This window comes from Mauremys reevesii, linkage group 2, assembly GCF_016161935.1.
Source record: "Mauremys reevesii isolate NIE-2019 linkage group 2, ASM1616193v1, whole genome shotgun sequence".
In the NCBI taxonomy this organism is placed as follows: domain Eukaryota; kingdom Metazoa; phylum Chordata; order Testudines; family Geoemydidae; genus Mauremys; species Mauremys reevesii.
The window spans coordinates 27,268,315-27,283,580 of NC_052624.1; the positions used below are offsets into that span (position 1 = coordinate 27,268,315).

The 15,266-nt window shown below is 42.2% G+C and overlaps 1 protein-coding gene across 3 annotated transcripts in view; it reads right to left on the reverse strand.

Moving 5' to 3' along the window:
- CCNY (cyclin Y) overlaps positions 1 to 15,266 on the reverse strand; it is a 210,248-nt gene that overhangs the window by 40,945 nt on the left and 154,037 nt on the right. For all 3 annotated transcript variants that reach the window (XM_039527901.1, XM_039527903.1, XM_039527902.1), the window contains exons 4-5: positions 7,860 to 7,960; positions 2,005 to 2,040 (exon numbers count right to left, since the gene is read on the reverse strand). In XM_039527901.1, the coding sequence (XP_039383835.1) occupies positions 2,005 to 2,040; positions 7,860 to 7,960 (137 nt within the window). The remainder of the gene's footprint in view (positions 1 to 2,004; positions 2,041 to 7,859; positions 7,961 to 15,266) is intronic.

Genomic DNA, 15,266 nt, shown 5'->3' on the forward strand with positions numbered 1-15,266 from the left:
TGTAGCTAGGATTGGTCTGATCTATCAATAGTTTCTCTTGAAAATATTATTATAACACCTGATTACAGTTTGGGAAGTTAGAAAGTAATCTAGTTTTGGGTAAATCTGGTGTGCTGGAGAGAAAAAGAATGAATGAAATATTTCTTAAATAGTTTCTTCCCTTGCAAAGCAGGGGTCGGATTCAATTTCCATTACAGTCAGACTCATATTACGTCTATGGGAGCCAGACTGTGCTAGTAAACCAACAATCATGACAAGTATTGATAAATCCTATATACACCGCTGCTTCACTTTTGGTTGTGGTGCTGGGAAACTGAACTTTTAACAAATTATTTCTGTTACAGTAGCATGAACAACGGAGTGCTGTCCTCAAATTGCCCTTTTAATCTTGAGTCATAGACCGCCCTTTCATGTCTGTTCTCTAAGAAAATGTAATAGAGATTTCAACAGCTTCACTTCTAGAACTGTTTCTGAAGAGTACAGCAGAGGGCGCATTTACAACATGTTGTGTATCAATGCACATCTACAGAAGACAGTGCAGTTCTTACTTGATAAATTCACCTCTCAGTTAGAACAGTGAAAGAAGCAGCCAAGCTTCCCAACAGGAAAACATTCAGTGCACATAGCTCTCAGATTATTGGCACTGACACCCTTTAGGTACAAAATCAAAACAAGAGCAGAAAATATTTTAGTCTGGTTGCGTCACTTTAAAAAAAAAAAGTGATCCTAGACAACCATCCCCATTTACTCACCTAACCCTCACCAAGAAGGGTGAATGTTACAAGTATCACATTCATGTGATCCTCAGGCCCCAATCCCGTAAACATTTACCCATGCTTATCTTGTTACCTTCTATAGTTACAAGCTACACTCTCACTGAAAACTGTGGGACTCTGAACAGCGTCAGATTACTATAAACTGAAAGAAGTTAACTAAGATTTCCACTCCCCGTCTATTTTTTCCAGTTTGTTTACTTTGCACTTTGATGGGTTTTGGATCAGGTCTTTACAGCACTTTTATAAAAAGTTAGTTTAAGTGTTTCCCTGTAGAGGTTGCACAAGTACCTGCTAATGCAGACCCTCACACCTGTGCAAACAGAATCCCACCAGCTTCAATGCTTGTGGATCCCAATGCAAAATTCACCCAGGCACTTAGGTACATCCTTAACATTAAGCATGTGAGTTGGCCCATTGAACTCAACAAGATTATTCACATGGTTGAATGTAAGCACATATTTAAGTGTTTTGTTGGATTGGAGCCTAAGTCATTTCCTCCCCTGATGAAAAGACCTGTTTAAAAACAAACTTCAATAGGGAAGCTGAAAACCCTTTCTAACAATTTCAGGAAAGAGCATTTAAAGGGTGCTCTCAGAAAACAGAATTGTTAAAAAAATAGTCAATTTACAAAAATAAACTCTAACAGTAAGAAGTGAATAGTTTATTTCTAGATCTCTCTCTTGCTCTCTTCCTAATGGTCACCACACCCGAGCTAAAACCAAACAAACATTACCTGGTATTGGCACACTTATTTTGGTGAATAATTTTGCTCCTGAGGCTAACTCACTTATTTATAACGCCACTCCCATTGCACTATATATGAGAGTTTTTATTTCATGCCACATCACTACTGATAACTCAGAGCTAATCACTGACCCAATGGTTCCTAAAGCAACCTTTACTAAAGGGCAAACCAGAAGCCACAGCAGGACACAGTTTAGATTTGTGCGTTGTAATTTGTACTATTTTTATTAGTAAGTGACCATAGCGTGTGCTAGTAAAATAGTTAAACCGAAGTCCAAATTTTCTAAGACTACAATGAATTTGAATCACACTTAGTCACCATTATATTATTTTTTAAAACTGTCAATTTATTGCCACAAAAGCAATATAAACTATAGAGAACTCTCTTTAACCCAGGGTGGGGGGAAGCTATAAACAAAGGGGGAAAAAATGAAAAAGAAACACTGAACATTTTTTTAAAATAGGAGAATCATTATTTACATACCTGTTTCTGATGTGGTAATATATTGCAAGAGCTACACTGTAAAGCAAAATATAGAGTTAATCCCTTGGAACCGAATTTAAGATTATAAATACATCACACACACACACACACACACACCCCAGCACAAAGCCCAGATAGTAAAAGACACTGTTGAAACTGATTTAGGAGTATTTTGCTGGCAGACACTGTCCACTTTTCACTGTGGATAAATTGCCATATGGAACATTCATACTCTATATATCGAGTCAGTCACATTTCCATAAAATTCTGTCTTCCTTCTCCCCCCTCATCTCATGTACTCCATACCATAACTTCTATTTAAAGGCCTAATCCCATTTAAGTCAATGACAGAACTCTCATTGACTTCAAAGATGCAAGATAAGGCCTTAGAAGGATTGGATAGTCTCTGGAATGTAAAACAGAGGTTGGTCATTAATAAAAGCGTTTTTGTAAGACCCCTGGCTGAACTCCTCCATGGACCTTCAGCCTATTATCAACTGCATTTGTAGATCAGTGGTTTTGCTAATGCTGCTAAGCTAATGTGAATTACTTCTCCTGTAGTGGCTTGTGTGATTTTTACTTTTAAATCCATTATGTTTTGGCTGTCTCCCAATTTAGCTACTGAAATACCAAGCTCTTTTTTTTTTTTAATTAAGCATCAATTTACAAGTTACCTATTTTATTTTAACATATTATAGTATGCGTTTTTCTTGCTCTCAGCCAAGCATTTATATTTGCTCTTTACTTAAAAGTCAAACTAAAAAATTAAACATGAAAGTCTTCACAGACAGTTCAAAATTTTAATTGTGTGCAAATATGGCAAACTGATCTAATTCATCCCTGAGAACAAGAAAAATTATGGCTTCCTCAGATTATTTGTCAGTTTTCAGCTCCTGACTGAACAACCCCACAGTTGCAGAAGGTAAACACCAAAAGACAAAGCAGAACCACCAACCTAACTACTTGTTCTAACAACCTGAGGAGCCACTAGAACTAACAGGGGAATAAAGAGGAAGGAGGGACTTCATTGTTCCTATTTATTGACAATTTGTTCTGTCAATGATTTATTGTTACATGCTAATCTAGTATTTTCTTTTAATGAGTCTGACATAAAAGGCTCAGTCATAAATATAAAGGGAAGGGTGACCACCTTTATGTATGCAGTAAATCCCTCCTGGCCAGAGGTACAGAATCACTTACCTAAGAACATAAGAATGGCCGTACCGGGTCAGACCAAAGGTCCATCTAGCCCAGTATCTGTCTACCGACAATGCCAGGTGCCCCAGAGGGAGTGAATCTAACAGGCAATGATCAAGTGATCTCTCTCCTGCCATCCATCCCCATCCTCTGACGAACAGAGGCTAGGGACACCATTCTTACCCATCCTGGCTAATAGCCATTTATGGACTTAGCCACCATGAATTTATCTAGTCCCCTTTTAAACATTGTTATAGTCCTAGCCTTCACAACCTCCTCAGGTAAGGAGTTCCACAAGTTGACTGTGCGCTGCGTGAAGAAGAACTTCCTTTTATTTGTTTTAAACCTGCTGCCTATTAATGTCATTTGGTGACCCCTAGTTCTTGTATTATGGGAATAAGTAAATAACTTTTCCTTATCCACTTTCTCAACATCACTCATGATTTTATATACCTCTATCATGTCCCCCCTTAGTCTTCTCTTTTCCAAGCTGAAGAGTCCTAGCCTCTAATCTTTCCTCGTATGGGACCCTCTCTAAACCCCTAATCATTTTAGTTGCCCTTTTCTGAAACTTTTTCTAGTGCTAGAATATCTTTTTTGAGGTGAGGAGACCACATCTGTACACAGTATTCGAGATGTGGATTAACCTGTAAGGGGTTAATCAGTTCAATTAATCAAGTTGACACCTGTCCAGAAGGACCAATGGGGAAATAAGATGCTTTCAAATCGGGGGGGGGGGGGGGAGGAAGAGGGCAGAGACCAGTTTTGTTGGTGCTTTTTTTGTTGGTTCCCTCTCAGGACCAAGAGAGACCGAACAGGTAAACCAGCTCCTAACAAGATTCATAGACTTAAGGTCAGAAGGGACCATTATGGTCATCTAGTCTGACCTCCTGCACAACGCAGGCCACAGAATCTCACCCACCCACTTCTGTAACAAACCCCTAACCTATGTCTGAGTTACTGAAGTCCTCAAATCGTGGTTTAAAGACCTCAAGGTGCAGAGAATCCTTCAGCAAGTGACCCGTTCCCCACGCTACAGAGGAAGATGAAAATCCTCCAGGGCCTCTGCCAGATCTTCCCTGGAGGAAAATTCCTTCCCAACCCCAAATATGGCAATCAGCTAAACCCTGAGCACGTGGGCAAGACTCACCAGCCAGCACCCAGGAAAGAATTCTCTGTAGTAACTCAGATCCCACCCCATTTAACATCCCATCGGGCCTATTTACCTGCTAATAATCAAAGATCAATTAATTGCCAAAATTAGGTTATCCCATCATACCATCCCCTCCATAAACTTATCAAGCTTAGTCTTGAAGCCAGGTATGTCTTTTGCCCCCACTACTCCCCTTGGAAGGCTGTTCCAGAACTTCACTCCTCTAATGGTTAGAAACCGTCATCTAATTTCAAGTCTAAACTTCCTGATGGCCAGTTTATATCCGTTTATTCATGTGTCCACATTGGTACTAAGCTTAAATAATTCCTCTCCCTCCCTGATATTTATCCCTCTGATATATTTATAGAGAGCAATCATCTCCCCTCAGCCTTCTTTTGGTTAGGCTAAACAAGCCCAGCTCTTTGAATCTCCTTTCATAAGACAGGTTTTCCATTCCTCGGATCATCCTAGTAGCCCTTCTCTGTACCTGTTCCAGTTTGAATTCATCCTTCTTAAACATGGGAGACCACAACTGTACACAGTATTCCAGATGAGGTCTCACCAGTGCCTTGTATAATGGTACTAACACCTCCTTATCTCTACTGGAAATACCTCGCCTGATGCATCCCAAGACTGCATTAGCTTTTTTTCATGGCCATATCACATTGGCGGCTCATAGTCATCCTGTGATCAACCAATACTCCACGGTCTCTCTCCTCCTCCTCTGTTACTTCCAGCTGATGCATCCCCAGCTTATAACAATTCTTGTTATTAATCCCTAAATGCATGACCTTGCACTTTTCACTATTAAATTTCATCCATTACTATTACTCCAGTTTACAAGGTCATCCAGATCTTCCTGTATGATATCCCGGTCCTTCTCTGTGTTAGCAATGTCTCCCAGCTTTGTGTCATCCGCAAACTTTATTAGCACATTCCCACTTTTTGTGCTTGTGAATTTTCTTGCAGGAACTTAACTACTCTGCCCTCAGGCAGAGAAAAAACCCTCCAGCTGCTCTCAGCTAAAAAGTGTCCTTTTAAAATCCTAAGGTCTGTGCTTCTGGTTCAAAATGAGCCCACCACGCTGCCACCATGTCAGGGTTCCATCCCCACTCTGAACTCTGGGGTACAGATGTGGGGACCCGCATGAAAGACCCCATTAGCTTATATTTCACCAGCTTAGTTAAAAACTTCCCCAAGGCACAAATTCTATTCCTTGTCCTCGGACGGTATTGCTACCACCACCAAGTGATTAAAACAAACATTCAGGGAGGGGCCACTTGGAGCTCTATCTCCCTACCAAAATATCCCCTGAAGCTCCTTCACCCCCTTTCCTAGGGGTGGTGGTGGCTTGAGAATAATATACCAACCAATAGTTTAACAAAGTGAGCACAGACCAAATCCCTGTTTTTTAGGGCTCTGAAAATCAATCAGGTTCTTAAAAGAAGAATTTTATTTAAAAAAAAAACCAAAACAAAAACTAAAAATCACACCTGCAAAATCAGGATGGAAGATAACTTTACAGGGCAAATAAAAAAAAATTAAAACACAGAGGATTCCCCTCTGACTCTTCTTCCCAGTTACAAATTAGCTCTTAGCATAGGGAAAATTCACAAGCTAAAACGAAAAATAATCTAACACATTTCCTTGCTATTATTTACAATTTCTGTAATTTTAGATGCATCATTTCAGGATCTTGTTAGGAGCTGGTTTACCTGCTTTGTTTCTCTCTTTGAAAGATAATTAATCATTTGATGTGATTGAAAAAATTCAGGTAACTGTGAGTTAAGACTAAAAATGCAGCCCAAATTCTGCCCTCAGGAACATATATGTACACCATTTGACTTCAGTGGAGTGGCATGTGACATCTGAAAGCACAGCCATACCTGCTGCCCTTAAAGGGTGGCTTTGTAACAAAACATCACCCCACAGACTAGAAAAACACCCACTGTTTGGAAACCTATGAAGTAGTCCGAAGGCTGAGTCTGCATTTCCTAACTTTGGTGGATTAAGTCAGATCCCTGAATATTTTAATTTAGGATGTTGGTGTGTTTTTAAATAATCTATTGGATCAGATCAGCAATCAGTGCATTAGGGATAGGAGGGGCTTGTGACCATAAGTAGCCTTCCATCAACTTTCCACCCATCCAATCCCAGAGTTTGCCGGGGCCAATCCAGCCTCTTGATAAAAGTTAAGGCAGCATAAGGGCTACTCTTATTTACAATGTGGATAATGGCTCAGCCTGGACTACCACAATGCACATTGCTCTGGCCCTGTCCCCTCCTGTCCCTGACACACTCCCTCCCCCGCACACTGGGGAGCCAGTCCTATGCCATCTGAGGATTCCTCTAAACTAGAGGCATCCTCAAGTATTGCCAGGAGGCAGCTTTAAATCCGTTGGCGCTACTAGAGTGGCACAAAAATTAATGAGGAAGGGCCAAGGACCTAGTTCAGTAATGTTTAAGAAGAGGAAGTGGTCTATATGCTGCCCCTTTGTCCTCTGGTTCTTTTAATGTTATTTTTTAATACAATTTTTTTTAAAAAATGAGGGAAGCATAAGGCAATATATTACAGGCAGAAATAACGCAGGAGACATTGTGAAACTTGTGTGCAACTGCCTTTTTACAGAAATGCAAAACCCGTTCGTGACTACCAATGCTGTACATTAGTCTGAATGTCTGGTCTGTTATGTAAATACCTATGCACTTTACATTAAACGTGCGTACACAAAGATAAAGATACTACAGATGACTGAAATCTGAGCAGGATTCAAAACAGCAACTTTTTTTTTTTTTAAACAATGTAAGGTGCTTGACCATCTACTCTCTCATTTTTCCTCCACTGTACAGAGCGTAGAGGAAAGAATAATACTCCAAATACCAACTGCATTTTCACTCAATCTAAATGTCAACATTTTCTAGTGAAGATGGTAACTAACCTAGCTATGCTGAGAATCCATGTGAAGATGAGCCAGAGGTGCACTCCCTACACAAAGCTGCCCATTGTCAGCTCATTGCTGTGCAGTGCTTGCCTGCATTGAATGGGGAAGCCAAATCTGGAAGTACTATATTTCCAATCCCAAAAGAAGCAGGAAGTTCTGGAAATCTTAGAAAAAGAGCATGTTCTCACAGGATTTCACAACTACTGGATAAGCAAATACCTATCTTAATTTTTGGGTGCACATCCAAAGCAAACTAGCCAATCAGAGGCTTGTTCACTCATCACGAGTACAACTGAAATCCTTGATCACTCCATTCTTGTGAGAACAAGTGCAGTGCGGATAGCTATGGCATGACCCTAGAAGGAGCTGAGCATCAAAAATCTTTATAATAATAAAAAAAACTTTAGAAAATCCCACCCATTACCTCTGCAATACAGCCATATATGACTGCACACACACACAAAAACCCACTATTTTGTAGCTTGGTCTCTGCAGTGCCTGCTTAGCAATTATTTAGAAATAATAAAATATATGTTTAAGTCAAAGAATTTAACACCACCCACCATTTAATTGTATACTTGAGGTTTGGTTGACTGACTGTGCTGTCGTCCAGGAAAATAGTGGAGCAGGAACTGTATTTCCTTCTCAATTGCCCAGGAGGATGCTAGGAAATAACACGCAAAAGAACAATGGCAATTATATAATACAAAAATCTTTTTCTGAGGAGACATCACAATTAAGAAGTAGCTGAGAGAGAGAAATCACTCTCTCAAAGCTGATCATGTCTTGAAGAAATTTAGAAATGTCAAAAACAATCCTATATAAAAATCAAAACGATCTCTTCCCCACCCAATGGTTCCTTCTTGAAAGCACAAAAAGCCACAAGTGATCTAAACATCAACCTGAGAATTCATTCTGTGTCACCCCACCTGCCTTCCCAAAAAACTTTCACCATCCACATTTAGAAAGAAACATGAACAAGTTCTGCACTCTGGTCCTCATTCCAAAAGGAACAGGAGAGTGTGCATCAGTGGAAAAGAGAGGACAAAAGGGGATTTAGAAATAGACATGAAACAGGTAATGGGGAGAGTTTGAGAGAAGAAGAAGAACGCACTGAAGACTATACAATAGGGGGAGAAAGGGAAAAATCAAGGGGAAAATATCGTGGAGAATAGAAGGCTTAGAGCAAAAAGGCCCCCACAAAACATTTTAAAAGTATGAGAAAATGTAAAAACGTTAATCTGATGAACACTAGATAAAACATATGAAAACAAAAATGACTTTTTTCTTTAAATAGAAAATTTGCTTTCTACAAAACTTCAGCCCTGATTCACCACTGTATGAGCAGCACTCAGACTTGGTGGAGAGCAGTGGCCACAGGGAGCCAGTGTGAAACTTAGTGATCGCTAGCAAGAGTGCCAACCTCAAGTGAGGTTTTCTTCACCAAGGGCTTTTCCATTAGCTGTTTAAGGGTAGCTTACACTTTGCCTCCCTAAAGAAAATTTTTAGCATTAGCAGCCCTCAGTTAATGACTTTCTACTGGTTTTCCCTGGCCTGTTCTCTCTGCGTGGCACTGACTAAGTGGAAGAGATATGGGTCAGCATTATCAGAGAGACAATTCAATCAATGGAGCTATGCCGATTTGTACCAGCTGAGGATCTGCCCCATGGTATCCTGACTCCCATCTCAGTGCTCCTTTCCAGATCTAGTCTATGCAATGTGCCTGTGAGCTATAAATGCATCACCAGCACTGTGTTATCTCACTCTAGTTCTGAAATGAAGGCCTAATAACTTTTCCCATTTAAGTTCTGGACCTTCTTTGGTAACATGCACTAATTCGATTCCAGTGATAAAAATTGTACGTTTTTCCCTATGTCTGGGCAAAAGCATTAGAAGACTTTTGCAACTTTGAAACAGATCAGGTATTTATAATATAAGGTCATATTGGGAAATCTTTGTTCAAATGACTTCACAGCTTCCTCACAAACTCTATCCAGGCCCCTGACTTCACCTATACATTTTCAGGTTGCTTTATATTTTCTCAGGAGATTTAGAAAGGGTGCAAAATCTGCTATACAGCAGCAAATTAGCTGCAACCTTAACTATGGAAAGGTTATCACCTGGCAATTCAGAAATACACTTGGCATTAATTTGGGAACTTTTAATCCATCTACACCCAAGCTATTAACATATGTAATACATGAGGTAAAAAAAGTGAAAGCACTCAGAGTGATAACACCGTACAATATACTACTATCTGGTGCTGCAGGATGTGGAAGAAATGACTAAGCTTCACATGATTTACAACTTCTGTCCCATCATCTGCTACTTCATAGTTCTGTATTAGGTTCTTCAGTGCATTTCACAACCATGATGTTCACTTCTGACCGGAGTAAAACCACAGCAAGTCAGACTCATTTGCAGTGGCTCTTATTTGGTATCTGAACAAAATGAACATGTACAGACAGAACAGTATCACACCCCCCCGCAAAAATAGAAAAGGCTTTGAAAAATCCAGTTGTACTTTTTAAATGTCAAAGAACATTTCTGTTATAAAATGTAAGATAAATAGGATTGGATTAACTAAATATACTCAGCAGACTTTTCTATTGTAATAAGTAACAACAGAAAGCAATGTCATAACGCCACCACTGCTTTACGCTTACACAAGTAAACAGTATTTACACTTCATCTGAGTAAGTACTAAACCAAAGCCCTAGCATGGGGCTAGTGAGCACTGCATTTCTGAAAGTACCATAAAGGAACCAACTATGCTGTACCTATGAACATCAGACACATAAGATAGAGCAACATTTCCAATTCCTAGTCTGCAGTGCCATCTGACCCCACTGCTATGCCAAAGAATGGATTCCCTGTCTTTCCCAACTCCCTCTTTAGAAAGACATATTTGGTTCCACATTCTGTCATCCTGGTCTAAGCAAGAGGTCATTGGAAGGCACAGAGCCTCCCCAATAAGGTAAGGGCTTGTCTACAGAACTGGTTTGGATTTTTTTTGGATTAAACTTTTTTGTTGGAAAATGCTGATTTATTGAAAGCACAACTTTAAGCGAGAATGTAACAGTTTCTACTAAACTTTTGTCGGGAAAGGTTTGCAATTTTTGGAAAAATCAAAGGGCAAGAGAGAGAAAGAGAGCCTTGCCCCAGAACAGCCAATAGCCTACTGGTTAGGGCACTCACCTGGGATGTGAAAGAATGACATTTAAGTCAGTGTCTGACTCAGGCAGAGCTGGGACCTGAACCTGGGTGTCTCACATCCCAGCTGAGTGCCCTAACCACTAGGTTATTGACTGTTCCAGGGTGAGTCTTGCTCTCTCTCTCTTTTTTTGTGAAAAACGTCAAAGAGGTCTCAGTTCTGACCTGATGCAGACCAGGAAATTTTTGAAAATCTCAAGTTTTCATAAGACAGGAGAACAGTTTGTGAGCCAGCTCTACTTGGCTACACATGAAAGTTATCCTGGAACAAGATAGGGTGTGAACTGAAAGGGGGAATTGGCCAAGTCTGCTTCCGAAAGTGGTGTCCTATAAACTAGATCTGTTGTGGCTCCAAACACTCCTATCAAATTTGTTGACATGCCAGAGAGACAGGATGCACTGCAGAGGAGGAAGAAGGCTGGCGACTCCTATTGTAGCACAACTTTGTGGTATGGCCCTCAGCTTGCCAGAAGTCAGAGGACAGCACGGGGTTGAGGACATAAGGCTTGTGACATGGGAGTCAGAGAGTAAATCCCCAAGGAGGGCACCATAGTGACATTTGAATCTTTTAGAGAGTACAGAGCACTGTCAGTGTGCTTGTTGAGTAATTCCATGCTCTCAAAGGGCCGGTCCTTGATTGTAACCTACATCACCCCAGGGATGCCTGATACTTAGAACCATGATGCTCCAAACAGTCACCACTGTGGCCATAAATCAGGCTGCAGTGTCAAAGGTTTCCAAGTGCTGCCTGCAAAGCCATCTTGGCCACCAATTGGCCTTTCTTGATTATATCCCAGAGTTCCTCCTTCCTGTCATGCAGGAGTTGAGAGAAAGTTTTCACTCTGTCCCAAGTCAAAAAAGTCATATTTGTCCAGTAAGGCTTTGCAATTTGCCACTCAAAGTTGTAAAGAGGTAGAGCAGTAAGATTTTCTCCCAAACAGCTCAATCCCCTTTGGGTCCTTATCCTTAGAAGTACTTTTCTTTGATTTAAAATGTTCGAGTTTTGCCACGACAACCCAGATTGGGGTGGGGGCAGAAACATATTTAAATGCAGACTGAGGGACCTAGCACCATTTCTCTCCCTGTTTTGCAGTTAGAATTGTGTTTTCCACAAGGCCTTGGCTGGGTTGAGCAGCCCCTCATTTATGGAGAGGATGCATCTGGTCGAGCTAGGGATTGTCAAATATCAAACACCTTTGAGATTTCTCCAAGACTGAAGTCACCATCCCTATAGTCTCAGCAATTCTTATAAGGAGCTCCTGAAATGACAAAGTCATCGATGCCAAAGGCATCCTTTGATAGTGAAACAGGACACCGCTGTTGCTCTGTCCCAGGGTCTGGGTCTTCCTCGTAGTCCGGCACAGATGATCTGGCCAGAGAAGCAGATAGGGAGAGTGACCTCTTCCTCAAATCTGCTGGAGACAGCTCTAGAGTCCTGTGAGGCAAGATCCCAGTAGGCCCAACAGGGCCACGGCACATAAGCAGTATGGCTGGGTTGTTTGCTATCAGCCAGTCTAATGCCATTCCTACTGCACAGGTGACTGAGTCCAGAGGAAGAACTGGCAGACTTTTCAGTGATACTGAACACAGATTTCAGAGAGTGTCCTTTGCTTGAAGATGGGAAGAACATATGTCCTGGTCACTGAGAAGAGGAACAAACCACCTCTATGGATGGTGCCGAGGTATACAGCACTCTCAGTACCAGGGTTGGCATCAGTATCAGCAGGTGTCTTGGTACTGATGACAGCCCTGGTTTCCCCAGTGGTACAGGCTGCAATGACAGAGCTCAAATCACTGCTGGAGAAGACTCTCTCTGTGCCACAGGCTGCTGCTTATCACCAGCCCTTGACACCATGGGGGACCTGGTGGCTTTCCCCCGAGACCTTAGGTGGCCTGTCTTTATGGGAACACAAAGCTTTGTTCGGCATCTGTCTCTGTGCCTTTCAGAGCTGGACTTCAGTGCTGGTATCAGCTTCAGTTCCAATGGTGTTTGTAGTGCCAGTTTTGGTACTGGCACTAATGCCAGGTCTCTACTCATCTTTTCTTTGGAGTCACCTGCCTACTAGACAAGGAACTGGATGAAGCTGGCTTGTCTGCTATCTGGACACTGGAACTCGTCTCCTCAGGATCCAAAGAGACCTTTACAGATTGTTTCAAGGAGGTGAGACTTCAACTGAGTGTCTCATGACTTGTGCATTATTATGGAGAACGAAAGGCACAATGAGCAACATCTTGGTACGCAGAAATCTCCCTAAGCTGAAGAGGCACCTGCTTTGTCCATCTTTCAATGGAATTAGCCCATCGCAGGATGGGTAGGGCTTGAAGCCTGCAGGTTTCTAATCTACCATGTTGAGAAGCCCCGTGTTGGAAAGTTTGTCCTGTAAATATTCCCTCCAGACAGGTCAATATCATTCATTGAGGCTGCATGTCAAAGAATCAGAAGAGTTCTGAAGGCTTTATGAAGAGTGTGAAGAAATTTAGCCAAAGGCAAAAAGACCTAGCAGGTCAGACACTCACCAGGTTCCATCTTGCTGCCACAGGTGGTAAAGGAGATCATGATGACCCCAGCCCTCTCTCCTTTCATACAGGAGCACATGGGTGCACGTATGGCCCTGAAGGATGCTGCTATTCAAAAAATTCTGATCTTGTACACAAGGCACATGCCTACTCACAGTGGGATTCACATTGACGCATAGTGGAAGAACCACCTATAATTTGCACTGCTAACAATTTGCTCCTGAGCTGAGGCTATCGCTGCTATTTCAGCACATAACTGATTTCATGTTGAAATTAAACACTCATGGAAAACATGGGTTTTGCCAAAAAAGGTGCCAAAAGCATTTCAATTAAAAGGAACATCGAACTGCTACAGTCCCAATGAATCTGTGAGAAGGCACTCACCCTCATAACATAAATTATAAATGTGCCAGCAGATCGTCAGGTGGCTTCCTAAAACAAGACGGTCTCTCAGCAGGAGAACTTCAACTTGCCAGAGGAACTAGTTGTCTCCTGCAGAGGACATGGACGCCCTTTGGCTATATAAACACAATTTAATGCATAGTTGGATCCATTTAGTCAAGGGCTCAGATCCACGGAGGTGAGCACAGTATAAGCCTAGATTAACAGATCATAGTAGGCACTTTGTCCCTTCTTGTGGCCTTGAAAAAACACAAAAAAGGATTTAGTAAACCTGAGTTTTGGTGTTACGTGGAGGTGGAACTACAAGGCCCTAACCACATCTAGGATTTGCCAAAGCCACTCTTTAGGGAAGGCAGGAGGTAGATATATGGAAAGTATGACCATGTAAAAAACAGAGTTAATTTTGGGTACAGTCTTAAAAGAAAACATTAAGGAGCGTCAGGAAAGAAAAATAGCCTAAACTGGGCAGTTAGCTCCAGCACTAGGTGCTAAAATAAGAGCCTCTCGTACTTAAAGACAAAACAGGAAGACTGACCTACAGACAAAGCACTGAGGACAAAGATAATGAAGAACAAGGTTTATATTCCAGGCAGCAATAGATTGCTGAAGTTTGATTTCTAGCTTTTAACCATTCAGAAGTGCATGACAGCTCACCGTAGGGTATGTAAAATGAAGCAGTGTCCCAACCCATCTTTAAGAAAATGCCAGGATCAAAGGGATGAAGAAACAGGGAGCTCTGAGTCCTGTTAGGGAACAGTTCTAGATGTGATATTACATTTTTTTTTTTTTTACTTACTTTTTACAGAACGTTAGGAGGGGATCAGTAGCACAACTCACAAGTCAGCACTACTGGTGATGCTTGCCCGGAGCACTGTGAAGCTCTGTGCAGTAGATTACTAAGAAACAGAACTGCTTTAGGTCAAAGATGAACCAGATTCCTAAACATTTAAAACGTGATACTGTGACTTGCAGAAAGGGAAGAGCAAAGGGTAAAACTGGACTGAAATCAACATATTAATGGGACAGTAATTGCTATCTCAATTGTGGGGAGGTTAGCCCCTCCCTCTCTATAATAAAATACCACAGGTCTCCAGAGACTGAAACCTAGGCCCTACAGTTACGGAAGGCCTCAAATAGCATTAGGTTATTTTCTAAGCCACAACTAGCAAATGTGGGTTGAAGGAATTGGTAAAGAATTGTTTTGGAGGCCTATTTCACAGCTCAGAAGATGTGCTTCTGAAGCAAGCAAGCTCGTGCTTGGGGCGACCAATTCTACGGGGCAGCATTCTGCCCAATCCTAGGGCGGCACAGCTGCGCTTTTTTTTTTTTTTTTGGGTTCGCCGATCTGGCCGCCCTGTAGGGGTCAGCGGTGCGGAGGAGAGGAGAGCCCTGCTGGGAGCGGGCTGTGCACTCGGTCTGCCCCAGCTGCTGCAAGGTCTGCAGCAAGCCTGGCAGCCTCGCCCCTCCCCTCCCCGACCCACAGCAGCAGGCGCCGCCGCCCCCGCGGCGGCGCGATGGTCGGGGCCGCGTGGCGAGCGCCCCACTGAAGCCCTGGCCGCCCCCCCTTCTCTCTCTCCCCCCCGCTAGCCGGGGCACGTCTGCAGCCCAGGGAGTCCCCTTGCACCCTGGCTCTGGCCACCCCAGAGGGATTTTTTTTTTTTAAATCCTGCTTTGCTGCTCCGTCCGCGCCGCAGGTTTCTTTTCTTTTCTGGCTTGGGGCAGCAAAAAAGCCAGAGCCGACCCTGGTTGTGCAACAGCAGAAGGCCTTTGCTATACTCCCAGTACAGCGATTAATACTCAGTAACTTCTTTAAGGACTACTACGTGTGCTACTCTTCC